Raw genomic sequence first — 14,630 nt, 5'->3', positions numbered from 1 at the left:
TGCTTACATCTATATGCCGTGAGCTGATTATCGAGCATTCATTGTAACTGTCGCAGGTGTACTGTGTATATGCGTGGGGATTGTTGCAGTAGAAAATTCCACTGTAGCGACCGGTACATTAATGGGAAACCCTACATGTTTGAGCACCCTCTATGAAACGTCAAGCTACCACACAGCACCCCCAAAAGAAAATCTCTGAAGAAATGTGCAGTGCTCATTGCAGACACTAATTCTATGATAAGACACACTTTTTGGCCAAATATCAGCATTTTTTTCTTTTCATTTTTTTGCACAGATTGCAAAGTGGCAAAGTATTATAACTTATTGCTATAGCAAAGGGATTGCACAATTCTATTTATTTTTTTGACCACACAGACTTATGGAGCATTGTTTTATTATCACTGTTCTAGCAAAGTGATTTTTAAAAAATTTTTTAAAAGGAATGCTCACGTTCATATTGATCTATTTTAATAAATGTTAACTTGGCCCATTACGTGACTATTTATGTTGGGGGGGCCCCGACTTTTTTTTTTCTCCAAAAAAAAGCCCAGTCTGCTCTGATTAGGGAGAGTGTGTGGGAGAGAAACTCATGGAGGCAACTTTGGGATTTTAGCCCTTGAAGACCATTTACATGCACAAAGACCTAAATAACAAACTACAGGTAAAACCCCCAAAAGCATAATAGGGCCCCTTTAAGCAATTTATTTGAGCTGTTTTGATCACTTTTATTCAATGATTCATTTTGCAGAAAAAAGCTTGAAATAACTAATCATTTTGTTATTAGCTAGTAAATATAAAATTTTAAAGGCTGTTTAAACCACATGGCGGTTAAAATAGAAGCATATCTTAAAATAGATCATAAAGGTTTAGCCCAGGCCTGGGTGGAAAAAGACAATATAAGAGGATACAAGAATGAGGAGTGTTTAAATTGACTATAAATATGTTATACTTTATCATACAATAGGCAGAATATAAAGATTTAAATATTTAATATAATTCTTAATAAATATTCAAAAGATACATTTTGGAGCCAATATGTACATACACAATATGTACAATTGACCGTCATGAGGGCCAAGGTCAGTTGGTGTGCCACCTGACGGTTTGGCTGTTTATACTTTTTAGATATTTTTATCTAACGATCTCTGAAGTTTCGGATTTGCCATGAACGATCGTTGTAGACCCCGCAAGAAAGCTATAGCTGCCAATTAAAAAAAAAAATGGTGTTCCCATCCCACTTAGACAGAAAAACAAGTGTAAATAGGATGCAGTTAAAAAAATGACAGAGGTTACCCTACCCGTGTGTCTTTTTACCCTTTGTGATTGTTCGCAGTGCCGTTACACTATCAATGCTTCGTCACTTCCTTACAGTGGTTCCTGTCCTACTACGTGACAGTGTAGAGTTCGTCCTTGTCATTCTGACATAGCGTGTAGCCACAGACCTGGGGTCTCCAGCTCCAGGTCCAGCCTCTGTTCCAGCCCAGCGCCTCCCTGTTTTTCTCCTTTGGCGGCAGCAGGAACACCACGCAGCTGGCCACCAGGATGTGCCACAGTGAGTGTGTGTAGTAGTAGTTGTCTTCCGTCTCAGCAAAAATGTACAAACAAACCCCAACAAGAGCGCAGACTGCTCCGGGGATCAGGAAGAGGACCCAGCGCCTCCAAGAAGGTGGGTAACAGTGTCGGCGCCGCACCCCTCGGTACACCTGTAAGAGAACTGGGTTTAGCACAACTCAAGAACACAGCTTTATCATCAATCTTCTGTTTTAGCAGCTAACAGCAAAGTTAGCAGCGAATCTCATTCACTGAAGGACATGTCTTACCCAGGTAGTGACCATGAGCAGTATGGCACAGATGACAGGGCCCAGCAGGTTCCACAGGCCTTTTCGGTCCAGCTGCATTGACATGGCTATAAGCAGAGCCCCGAGCATAAACAGAGTCTGCACACGCAAGGTGTACAAAAAAAAAGGTTAAAATATCATGTTCTTCCTGAGTTTGAGGGAAAGTTTGGAATTCTGAAGTGAGGTTGTATGAGGTAGAGTTGGAGAAACAGACAGTCCCCAGAAAATGAGCCATGTCAGTCAATGAGGTTAAAAAATACCTTTTCTCATTGACTTACAAACTAGTGTATCGCTTTTTCTTACGTAAATCAATTTCACAGTACGAACACCTGAATAGGTTGTTTTTTTAAACCAATAGGACCGTAAAGTTGTAAAATGCACTACAAGTCGAAACTAGAGTTATTTTCCCTCTCCAATCAATTGACCGGATGTGACAGAGCAGATTAGAGGCGGGGCTAAGGGGAAACGCAAGTGCACATGCTCTATGAGCCCTATAGATGTGGTAGATCAATATTAGTTAAGGTGCATGAATATTTTCATGACTTTACCATCAGAGAGCCTTTTCTGGGAACTATGGTCCTTACCTGCTCTATCATTGACAAAAACAATCATTTGACCTCAGCAGAACACAGAAGTTGCCAGTCTAATGCTTGCTCTAATAGTTATTTTGTTTGCGTTATTGTGTGGCGTCGGTGTTTAAAAGGACGTAGTTTTCATCAAAGTCACAGTTTTTATCAATGGAATCTGATGGCAACAAAAGGCAGAGAAAATATTAAAAATATAGTGTACATGTGAAATGATGATTGTTTTTAGGTGGATAAGCACTTTGCTGAGGACCTGCCAGGTGCCATCTACTGTTATTAATACACTAAATATAGATAAGTACTTCCACAAATCAAATGATCCAAACTATCCCTTTAAATGTAATAACTAATGATAATATAAGTGTGCATCATAGTATTATAGTAATGAACAATAGTCGGTGTCTTACATATTTGAATATGTCTTTGATGCGGGCCATGCACAGGATGGTGACCCAAATGGAACAGATTGACCCGAGGAAGTCACAGTATTGCAGGGCATCGTAGTCCATTATACACATTACTGCTACACCCGGCTGGTCACAAGCATGGTAGAACTGAAATATAAAGAGACCAAGAAGTTACATACAAATATATACTAATATAAGTATATCCAAATGATCTTATTACAGCATAAGTAAGAAAAAAATCCTTGCGGTGAAATCGTGTGAAATGCTGATCTAATCTTGCGTGGGTTCATTTGTTTCTTTTTAAACTCAAGACATTTATCATCATAGACACAGGCTCTATTAATACCTATTATTAAAACAAATAAATAGTCAGCGGACATAGTCAGCATATTTAATACCACACATCGTAATAGTAAACAAAATCAACATGAAGTCTGTAGTGTCCTGAAATACATAAACTGAGGGACAATTTCAGCCAAGTGTTAACACAATGTCAAACCTTACACAACATTATACCAAAGGGCCTCAAGAGGATGAACAGCACTCTAGGAACATGGCTAGAATGCAACATTCACACACATGTACGCAAGACTGTGTTTCTGTTACCGTGGAGAAGAACATGGTGAAGAGGTAGACGGAGGCCTCGGGGATGAAGCAGCGTTTGACGGCCACCACGGTGGCGGGCAGGAAGGCCAGGTTGCTGAGCGTGAGCAGCAGAGTGGCCGTCAGCTGGCGACCGTACGACTGAGCTGAGGAGCCATCGGTGCAGCCCCACCCGCTCCACCCTGCACACACACACATTACGTTTAGAGTTACTTATGCCTGCATCAATAGATTATAAAACCGGCTTTGCATGTGTTTGTATTTTTTGATCATTATTTCAATGCTTAGCTAGTCCTCTCTGTGTTTGTGGTTAGACGCCAGGGGAGCAGTGGTGTAAAGTATCTAGTAGTACTGTCATTAAGTAACATTTTGAGAAACTTGGGCCAATCTGCATGAGTACTTTTGTACTTCTACTTGAGTAACATTTTGAATGCAGGACTTTTATAGTATAGTACAGTATTTCTACACTCTGGTACTTCTACTTTTCCTTAAGTACAAGATCTGAGTACTTCCCTCATTTCTGCAGGGGAGACAAACAAAGCTGATGACAGGATTCTTTTCAAGAACTATTAAATGTACATTTTCAAGACTTTGCATGAACCTTTTTGTTATTTAACTGAAAGCAAGAAAGTATCTGTGTGCGCGTGCGTGTGTGTGTGTGTGTGTGTGTGTGTGTGTGTGTGTGTGTGTGTGTACCAGTCTTGCAGTCACAGGTGGCGTACAGGTAGCTGTAGGATCTGAGCAGTCTACATTCTCCATATGTCCCACAGTCCTCCACACAGGCACTGATGAACACCTCAGGGACCACAGACACCAAGGAGGCATTACCACAGTCACTGCTGCAAGAACAGAGAACACATGTACATAACAAACACAGGAAAGTTCTAGAATTAGGGTCAGGCATTAGATTTAAAAAACAATGTTTTTTTATACAGTCTCGAAATGAGGTCTCTCAAAATGCAAAATCAAAAATATTCCTCCTGTGATTTGGTTTCTGGATGCGTGGCACTAGTACTGAAAGTTAGACATTATTCTTGGACATTTAAACTTTATTCTCAAATGGAAGAAAAATGTCAAATATCCTCCAATATTTCCCCCCCATAGGTCTTGCCTTAATACTCATGCTGTAACCCTAACCCGATGTATGTTTTTATAACCGCATAAAGGGTGGGATAATGTCTGTAATTATAACATGAACAAGTCTACAGAGGCCATTTTATCTGTAGAGTGTTCAAGGATGTGTTTGGGTGAATTTCAAATAGCAGTGTTATCGGAAAAATGCACAAAGAGAGAGAGAGAGTTTGTGTGTTGTGTGTGTGCGTGCGTGCGTGCGTGCGCGCTACCTGTTGCATGTGAGCTGCAGGGTGAGGTACCATGTTGCTGACTGAGGGAAAGGCAGCCTGACCACAGCTTTAGGATCACTGACGTTCACACGGACTCCGTACCCACCGAACAAAGCTGCAGATACACACAGGAGGATTTCATTTCCATATCGCAGAGGCAAGCTTCCTGACTTGCTTTGTTTACTGTCTACATACTGCCTCTAAATTAGACACAATTCCTTAAAAGCTTGGATGTTTTACTGTGACTTTTTGTTGTGAGTCAAAGCATTATTGAAACCTATCCCAGCATGCACTTGGCAGTTGCCAGGAAAACATATTTGAAAGATTGACTGTCATATGTTATACATTTCTAAATTGACTTGCTCCATTATTTTGAATAAGATGAACTCAATTGTACATTCCCTTTCCTTTTTCAATCATCAATCCTATATCATATATATTTCCTGCTATTCTTATATTATACATTATATTTGTTTTATCTTCCATTTTATTCATTCTGTAATGTAATGGAACTGTCACGAAAACTAATTTCCCTCATTGAGCCCTGGGTTCTAATAATGATAAATAAATAATAGAATATATTTAAACTATGGTTTGATGCTCCGAAGGGTTGTACTGTAGGTTCAAGTCCAGATTGAACAAAAATAACACAGATTTGTGATACTGTTGAGGTATCCTTGAGCAAGGCAATGCATGCCCAACTGCCTCCTGGCGTCTAATATGTATAGGTACTGTGCGTAGTTGTGTGTACACATAACTTAGAGTGAAAACCTGAATTGTCCCTAGGGGATTAACAAGGTGGCTTCTACCTCTAAGCAAGTGGGTGTTGGTGCTGCTAAATATGGTTTAACTAGGGGTTGCTTGTGCATGTGTGTCACTGTCCACAGTACTGATTGGACGGGGTGGAGGAGAGCGATAGAGACACAGATGGAACACGTCTTAGCCTTCGTTTCCGTGCTTGTTAATAGAGATAAAAGAGAGCGGCCACAGCCTGAGAACCACTGCATTATGATACTGCAGTTATATCCATGTCTTCATTGCATGTTTGTGTGAGTTTGCATGTGTAAGTGTGGTTCTGTGTACTACCTGTGCGGCAGGGCTGAGAGTGGTTCAGGTCGAGGACTGGAGCCCAGGGAGAGAGACAGGCCACCACACTGCTGCTGTTAGCCACGGTTATATTAGTCTGAAACACACACACACCAAAGTTAAACCTGAACACAATGGCTTGTCATAAAGTATATGTATGGACGCTGGATTGCACACAGCCCTGATCGACTAAATTCTGTAGCTACAGTCAAGATCATGTGAAACGAATTTCAAAGGAATTCAGCCGTGTCTTGGTAGATTATCACTTCAACATCCTCATGTGTGTAATGGTGTGTGATAATGCAGTAGTACTCACAGTGTTGAGTGTGAGCTGCAGGTTGAGCGTCCCCCCGGTTGCTTGTGTGTGCAGGGGGTAGGTGAGCAGCGTAGGGTGTGTGTCAGTGACGCTGACGTTGGGTCCGTTAGCGGGAGTGAAGCGCATGGACAGGACATCCAGCTCCTCGTAGAGGATGGGGATGCTCCACACGCACGCCGACGCCAGCAGCGGCGTCAACAGGGATGCTGAGTCGTTGCTCGGGGCGACCGCGTCCGTAACCACCGTGTCGTTGTCGGCTGATGTTGAGTTGGTGAGGTTGCTCTTGCTGCGGAGCTTGTTGATGTCGTCATCTACTTTAAGGCCGACGCTTTTTGGCTTACACCCCACTGAGGAACACACACAAGCAGAATAGAATACTTACACACAGGTCGGGAAGTGGATTAAAACAGAATAGAGCTGCAAAGATAACAAATAATAGGTGAAGAAATTATGTTTTTGGTTTTCTTTAAGCTTATTTTTTGAGCCAATTGTAGCCTTTCTTGGAGGGCTAGATTAAAAAGGGAGAGATAGTGGGGATCACATGCGTAACGGGACCACAGGCTGGATTCTAACCTGCGTCCTTTGCTTCAGGGTCTAAGCCAAAGTACATGGGTCACCAATTGTGAATGCGGCGGAGCATAAACAACTTAGGCAAACATTTGATTAATGCTTTAAAATAGTTTTTAATTGCAAAAATGGGAGAAAATGCTGTTTCCAGCTGCTCATATATAGAGATCATGTGGTTATATCTTTTTTATATCGTACTGAACTCAATATACTTTTGGGTTTATGAACTATAAACCACAACATCATCTTAGACTTTAGGAAGTTAGGGCAGACTTTGTTTTTCTTCACAATTTGAAAGCAATGAATCTACAAAATATCTATATTGAAAATAATAGAATACTTTACGCACACAGGTCAGGAAGTGGATTGGAATAGAGTAAAATAGCAATCATTAGATATCTTATAGATAGAACAAATAAAACATTTGATCAGTTTTAGTCTATTTTTAGAGAGAGATAGATTTTAAAAGGGGGACAGATGGGCGACCCATCATCAACTATGTTCAGATGATAAAACAACATATGTTGGACTTTAGGAAACGGGGACCAACTTATATATCATGTTCTGACATTTGAAACGAGTAATAAATAGAGATGTCAACTACTTTGATAACAGATCAACCATTAGTCAAAACATAATGTCCCTAAGTCTCTCAAATATGGACATTTCCCTCCCAGGACAGTTTCATATTATTTTTAAACTGAATATCTTTGGGTTTTGGACTGACAACACATACAAAAAAACTGTTACCTTTTATAGAACAAAGAAGTAATAGATGAATCAAGAAAGTATTCAGCAGACTAATCAATAATGAAAATAATAATTAGTTCCAGCTCTTTAACACATAAGTGTGTACTGTACGTGTGTTTATGGACATGTGTTTCTGTGCCCACCTGTGTAGTTTGAGACGATACTAAAGGTGACGGTGCGGTTGCCTAGGCTGCTCTCCACAACAACCCGTAACCAGGTATCCCAAGGCGGGTTGGAAAGAGTAGCTGAGCAGCCAATCCCTGAGCAGTTCACTGTTACCGGGCGCTGCTGCAGGGAGGTGGAGCCCAGCCGGAGCACCAGGGAACAGTTCCCATCATCTGCCGCCTCACCAGAGGAACAGTCCGACACAGAGACCGAGAGGGAGGACGCAAACTCTGGAACATACAACCTAACACAAACACATTAACCAGACTCACATGTAAGAAGTTGAACAGATAAAACAGAACACAGGACTTGGGATGGGACAATTTGGGACTTTATCTCAACAAAAAACAACAACAAATAACAATCATAATAAGTTGATCTTGGTAAATGTCCATTATTGAGGTAATTGAGAATATCATCATTATATATAATACAGGAATATTTATCCAAGACACAATGTTGCTATTTTTTCAGTATGTTTTGGTGCCATTTTAGTTTCCGAATCTTTTATTGATTTTGCGTATTTTGATGATTATCGATGAGAAAAAGATGAATGCCAATTATTTAGGCGTGAAATTGTGACATGAGATTTTGACCTTGCCGAGATGGAAAACAGGAAGTAACCACAAAGGCAGTTCTTACTTAAGGCGTGCAGGTGTGTCAGGAGCTGCGGTCTGCTGGAGGAATGTGCCCTGCTGCATGATGGGAGTGTCCACCGCTCTCCTGATTGACAGCTGCGGCTGGAAGAGGTACGAACAAGATGGAAACCCCTAACAGAGAAGAGATTATTATATTAAATATGAATATACTGCCACATATTTCTGTTCAATTGATTGAAGTGCCAGTTCATACAGGCACTTCAAAGTGCAAAACAACTGCACTACTTCAGTAAGACTCAGTAAGTCAGCAATATGAGCCAAAGTAAAGAAGGTGAAGAATGTGGCGCAGCTAGATTCCCCCTGCTCAGGTAGAACAGGTTGGGTTTAAAGGGAAATCTACAAGTGGAGCATGATGGGAACACTTTATCATGGCCTTTTCATTTCAACACATTCGAGAGTGCACCAATCTCTCCATGTTCAAATAACAAATCAAAACTCACCTCTTCAGAACTGATTTTATTCTGGTATTAATGTTATGTTCTGTATCTCCAGTGATTTGAATCATTCTTTACATAAAAAAAACCTTTTAAAAAAGTACCTTGAAGTGGCGCTTTTTAAATGTAATGTAATCAATTTAGACCAAATAATGGACAAACGTTAGACTGAAAATTAGACACATCCAATCAACAGACAGTTTAAAGAGGCCATATTATGCTTTGGGGGTTTTCTCTTTCCTGTATTGTGTTAAATAGGATTTGGTGCATGTAAATGGTCTGCAAAGGCCAAATACCCTGTGTTCCCTCCAGAGTTTCTTCCACACACTCCCCCGCCTGCCTGAAATGCCTCCATTGGACTCCTATGTTTACTTCCATCAAATAGTGACATCACTACATAACACTCTCGCTTTGATTGGCTAGCGCTCCAACACATTGCACATAATAAGGGTGGGGACATTTATAAAGGGTTGACCAATCACAACAGAGCCTGCCCCAACCAATCAGTCAGAGGGTGGAAAGAGGTGCTGCAGCACAGGCAGTATGAGACAAATAAAGACCTTTTTGAACATTGAAAGCATGGAACTCTTGAAATACTGGTGTTGTACTGGATTTGATTTTTAAACAGACTTCAAATAAATTGCAGTCATTTCAATTAGTATGGTGTATGTGTGCATTACGTCCACTAAAACAACAGACACATCAGAAAGTAAAATACTGTATATGACTCCATACAAACCTTCTGCTCAATACGCCCATCATGTTCAGGCAGGTGGGCACCAACGAACCAGTCTCCGGGAGCAGGGTTGGAGAGGTTAAAGGTCGTGGAGCTTTGTGATGTCACCGGTAGGATCAGAGACAGAGGGGGGCTCCATAGTGTCGCATTGGGAAACACCTTCCCTGTTGGATTTATGACTGGAGGAGCACCGTATTGGATATGGCTACAGACAAAGAGAGTTCCAAAGTTAGTTTGATAAAAAGCGGCAAGGTTATTGGCTTAATATTCAGCACACAACTGCTTTATAGAGATGAAGAAGAGCCAAAACGGGAACAGAAACTAAAATACATATCATAGACAATGGATAGACGAACACATGATGCTGGAATAAGTACTGTGTATCTTACATGGTGACATTGTGCTTTCCACAGTTGAAGTTGTTGCCCTTGGTGACGGAGAACAGCCAGCGGGCGATGGCAGTTTCCTCTGGTATATGAAACCTCTGCAGCCTCACGTTGCCATACCAACCGTACTTTGACAACTTCTGAGCCGGTTTGGACGAGAGCTCTGAGACAAATGTCACCTGTCCATCTGTAGTGGGTAAGATAAAAGACAGTTATTTTCTATAAACACCTGATGAAATATAACACTCCAATGGGAGTATTAACCCATCGATGGCCGCAAGAGCAACTTTCTATCAGTCAAACCGTTTGGCTGAAATGAGTTGTTTCACTTATTCTATATTTCATCTTCGAGCACATAGTACAACTGTTTTTTGTTTTTTTAAATGAATTATATTGATATCATATGTTTGTATAGTGGTCTTATGTGCCCAAAACTACATGTTTTATTATATGTAAATGATCTCAGAAACTATAATAAACTCAATCAAGGAGTGTGTAAAAAAGTGTAACAAAATAAACTCCTGCAGAAGACCACGATTAAACAGTGTAAGGGTTTCCTTCACGTTTTTGATTATTGATGAGTTTCACTTTTATTGTGATCAAAACGTGTCATATTGTATTGGTCTTAGCACATATCAAGACTTTAACCAGGCAGAACAAATGTTGTTGCGTTTCCCAAATCAAGCAAGATATAATCTTTGGGTTAAAAAAATTACAAAATATTGTGGTAATCTTAACTACCGAGATAAAGAGTAACGTATACAGCTCATCTGACGAAATTAATAGTTTACACTAAAATGCTGACACACTCATTAAGGGACCTAAAAAGTCTAAACATTGGTGCATGTCAACGCTTCTAAGCACATCACCAATTAGCAGTATGGTACAGTGAAAATAATTATAATAACAATAATAGATACATTGTTTAAACAAAAATGTTCAAAGTGTGAGAGTATTTTCCAGAGCAGAGACTGCGCTAAAGGTTTCTGTCAGTCAGCTAAACTCGGAGCAAACATAGTAGCGAACATGCTAACACCAGTTATATCTGACTTCGTCCCTTTGACTTAAAAACACTTACCGTCTGCTAAAATCCAAGCTGACAGGGCGACGAAAAGTAGAGCACGTAGAAAACACATTTCCATGTTTTCTTTGCCAGCTTTTGCACCATTACATTGTTATTTATCCACCTGTAATGTCCACTAATGTCAAACAAATCTAACGCTACGGACAAATCATTCCAACTGCACAGCACTTCCTGGTTTCTGTGTAAATACACGACGTCACGAATTTAACGGGTGCTGCCTTTGCTGTCTGTCGGAAAGATGAATATCATATACAGAAACGAACAAAACAGTGATAAATCCGCCTTTCATTTGTAATTTAACTCATTTTGAAAGATATAATCTAATATAATAAAGCATCTGTAACAACACATTTGTGTTAATAAATCAAATATAATACACACAATTAATTACATGTAGGTGTTGTGGTTATATGATATTGACACTAAAGACTACGAGCTTTAGATTACCAAAAAGACAACGCTGCAATTCATGTTTTTAACCACCTAAAATGTGTGTAAGGCAAGGCAAGTTTATTTATATAGCACTTTTCAACACAAGACAATTCAAAGTGCTTTAGAAAAAATTAAAGAGATTAAGAAAATGGCATTTAAAATCAGTCATTAAAAGAAAAGCTAATAAAATAAACATTACAAGAAAAAATACATGGATAAAAGTTACAGTGCAGTCAATTAAACATTAAAAGAAAAAAGTACATGGATAAAAGTTACAGTGCAGTCTAAGATATGAATAGTTCAATTAAAAGCAGCGACAAAAAGATAAGTCTTCAGCCTGGATTTAAAAGTAGTCAGAGTTGCAGCGGACCTGCAGGTTTCTGGGAGTTTGTTCCAGATATTTGGAGCATAATAACTGAACGCTGCTTCTCCATGTTTAGTTCTGACTCTGGGGACAGAAAGCTGACCAGTCCCTGAAGACCTGAGAGATCTGGATGGTTCATAATTTAGCAGGAGGTCAGAAATGTATTTTGGGCCTAAACCATTCAGTGCTTTATAAACCAGCAGCAGTATTTTGAAATCTATTCTTTGACACACAGGAAGCCAGTGTAAAGACTTCAGAACAGGAGTGATGTGATCCACTTTCTTAGTGTTAGTGAGGACTCGAGCAGCAGCGTTCTGAATCAGCTGCAGCTTCCTAATAGATTTTTTAGTGAGACCTGTGAAGACACCATTGCAGTAGTCGAGTCTACTGAAGATAAAAGCATGGACAAGTTTTTCCAAATCCTGCTGTGACATTAGTCTTTTAATCCTAGATATATTCTTTAGGTGATAGTAGGCTGATTTAGTAACTGTTTTAATGTGACTGTTGAAACTCAGGTCAGAGTCCATGACTACACCTAGATTTCTGGCTTTATCTGTTGTTTTGAACATTGCACACTGAAGCTCAGCGCTAACTTTTATACGTTCTGCCTTGGCTCCAAAAACCATTACCTCAGTTTTATCTTTGTTTAATTGGAGAAAGTTCTGACACATCCAGTCATTGATTTGTTCAATGCACTTACTCAGTGTTTGAATTGGAGCATAGTCTCCTGGTGAAATTGTTACGTAAATATGTGTGTCATCTGCATAGCTATGGTAACTTATTTTGTTGTTTTTCATTATCTGAGCCAGTGGTAGCATGTAGACGTTAAAGAGAAGAGGCCCCAAGATGGAGCCTTGAGGAACCCCACATGTCATATTTGTCAACTCAGATGTGTATTTACCTATAGAAACAAAGTTGTTTCTGTCCTTAAAGTAGGATTCAAACCAATTTAGAACTGTTTCCGAAAGTCCCACCCAGTTTTCCAGTCGGTCTAGTAATATGCTGTGGTCAACAGTGTCAAACGCAGCACTGAGATCTAATAATACTAACACTGAAGTTCTGCCACTGTCTGTGTTTAAGTGGATGTCATTAAAGACCTTTACAAGAGCAGTCTCAGTGCTGTGGTTTGGACGAAAGCCTGACTGGAACACATCAAAACAGTTATTTAAATGCAAGAAATTACTCAACTGTTGAAAAACAACTTTTTCAATGATTTTACCTAGAAATGGCAGGTTTGATATGGGCCTGTAATTGTTCATTACTGAAGCATCTAGATTATTCTTTTTTAAGAGCGGTTTAATGACTGCAGTTTTCAGGGCCTGTGGAAAAATACCTGAGTGAAGAGATTTGTTTACTATATGAAGTAGATCTGAGGCCATGCAAGGAAAAACATCTTTGAAAAATCCTGTTGGAATAATATCAAGGCAGCAGGAGGAGGATTTCAGAAGTTGTATAATGTCCTCTAGGTTTTTATCATTAATCTGATGGAATTGTGTCATGGTGTTTGAATTGATGTTAGGTGGACACAGAGACAACACATTTGCTGTACCTGATGCAGAGGCACTGACTGCTTGTCTGATTTTCTGAATTTTGTCAGTGAAAAAGGCAAAATCATTGCACGCCCTGGTGGATAGAAATTCAGAGGCTACTGACACTGGGGGGTTTGTTAGTCTGTCGACGGTAGCAAACAAGGCACGTGCATTCTTTTTGTTTTTGGTAATGATGTCAGAGAAGAACGATTGTCGTGCGTTTTTCAATTCCAAATTATAAAGGCCAAGTCTCTCTTTATAGATTTCAAAGTGAACCTGGAGATTTGTTTTTCGCCACCTGCGTTCAGCTTTTCGACATTCTCTTTTTTCTGCTCTCACGGTCATGGCCTTTCTCCATGGAGATATTTTCTTGCCAGACACTTCCTTTACCTTAGTTGGAGCAATGGCATCTATAACATTTTTAATTTTAGAATTAAAATGATCTACTAGCTCATTTACTGAGATGTTAGCAGGGGCAAGTGTGGAAGAAAAATTCTGAGTAAACATTTCCCTAGTATTTTCAGTTAAATATCGCTTTGTGGTTACCTCTTTTTGAACATTTTTGTGAACAGAAATAGAGCTCTCAAAGAAAACACAGGAATGGTCAGAGAGTGCAACATCAGTCACCACAACCTTAGAAATATTCAGACCCTTTGAGATAATTAAGTCCAGAGTGTGCCCCTTATTGTGCGTGGGCTCCGTCACATGCTGAGTCAGTCCATAGCTATCAAGAACACAAAACAGTTCTTTAGCCCCTCTGTCCTGGGGGTTGTCAACATGGATGTTAAAATCACCAACAATGACTAGACGGTCAAAGTCAATACACACTATAGACAGCAGTTCAGTAAAGTCATCAAAAAAGCTGGCACAGTATTTGGGTGGTCTATAGATATTTAGGAACAGAGCTCGAGAGGAGCATTTCAGCTGAAGGGCCACATATTCAAAAGAATCAAAGTTTCCATACGATGTCTTCCTGCATTGAAGGGAATCATTGAACAGAATATCAACTCCACCCCCTTTCTTATGCATTCTTTCCTGACTCATAAAACTAAAGTTGGGAGGGGTTGATTCGATAAGAACAGCTGCACTATTATTTTGTTCAATCCAAGTTTCTGTTAAAAACATAAAATCGAGATTGTGCTCAGTGATAAAATCATTGATTAAAAATGTTTTTCCTGCCAAAGACCTGACATTTAATAAAGTTAGTTTAAGTTTGTTAAACACACTATCAGTCATGTTTTTTGTAACAAGCTGTGGCTGACATGGAATCACTGCTAAATTAGATAAACTCACACAAACGTTTGAGCGCTTCCTGTTTCTATAATTCACCGCTCTTAATCTATTACC

General features: G+C 39.7%; 1 protein-coding gene across 1 annotated transcript; it reads right to left on the bottom strand.

The window, feature by feature from the left end:
- Positions 1-436: 436 nt before the first annotated feature.
- pgap6 (post-glycosylphosphatidylinositol attachment to proteins 6) lies at positions 437-11,016 on the bottom strand. Its single transcript, XM_034215213.1, has 13 exons — positions 10,953-11,016; positions 9,878-10,061; positions 9,492-9,693; positions 8,302-8,429; positions 7,638-7,903; positions 6,178-6,524; positions 5,862-5,958; positions 4,776-4,890; positions 4,129-4,271; positions 3,436-3,614; positions 2,830-2,976; positions 1,821-1,937; positions 437-1,703 (listed from the first exon to the last, which is right to left on the bottom strand). Exons 1-13 carry the CDS (start codon positions 11,014-11,016, stop codon positions 1,386-1,388), a joined length of 2,307 nt encoding a protein of 768 aa, XP_034071104.1. The 3' UTR covers positions 437-1,385.
- Between the last annotated feature and the right edge of the window lie 3,614 nt (positions 11,017-14,630).

Source organism: Gymnodraco acuticeps, unplaced genomic scaffold (assembly GCF_902827175.1).
Source record: "Gymnodraco acuticeps unplaced genomic scaffold, fGymAcu1.1, whole genome shotgun sequence".
NCBI classification, from domain to species: Eukaryota; Metazoa; Chordata; class Actinopteri; order Perciformes; family Bathydraconidae; genus Gymnodraco; species Gymnodraco acuticeps.
This window is presented reverse-complemented; position numbering and strand designations above follow the sequence as displayed.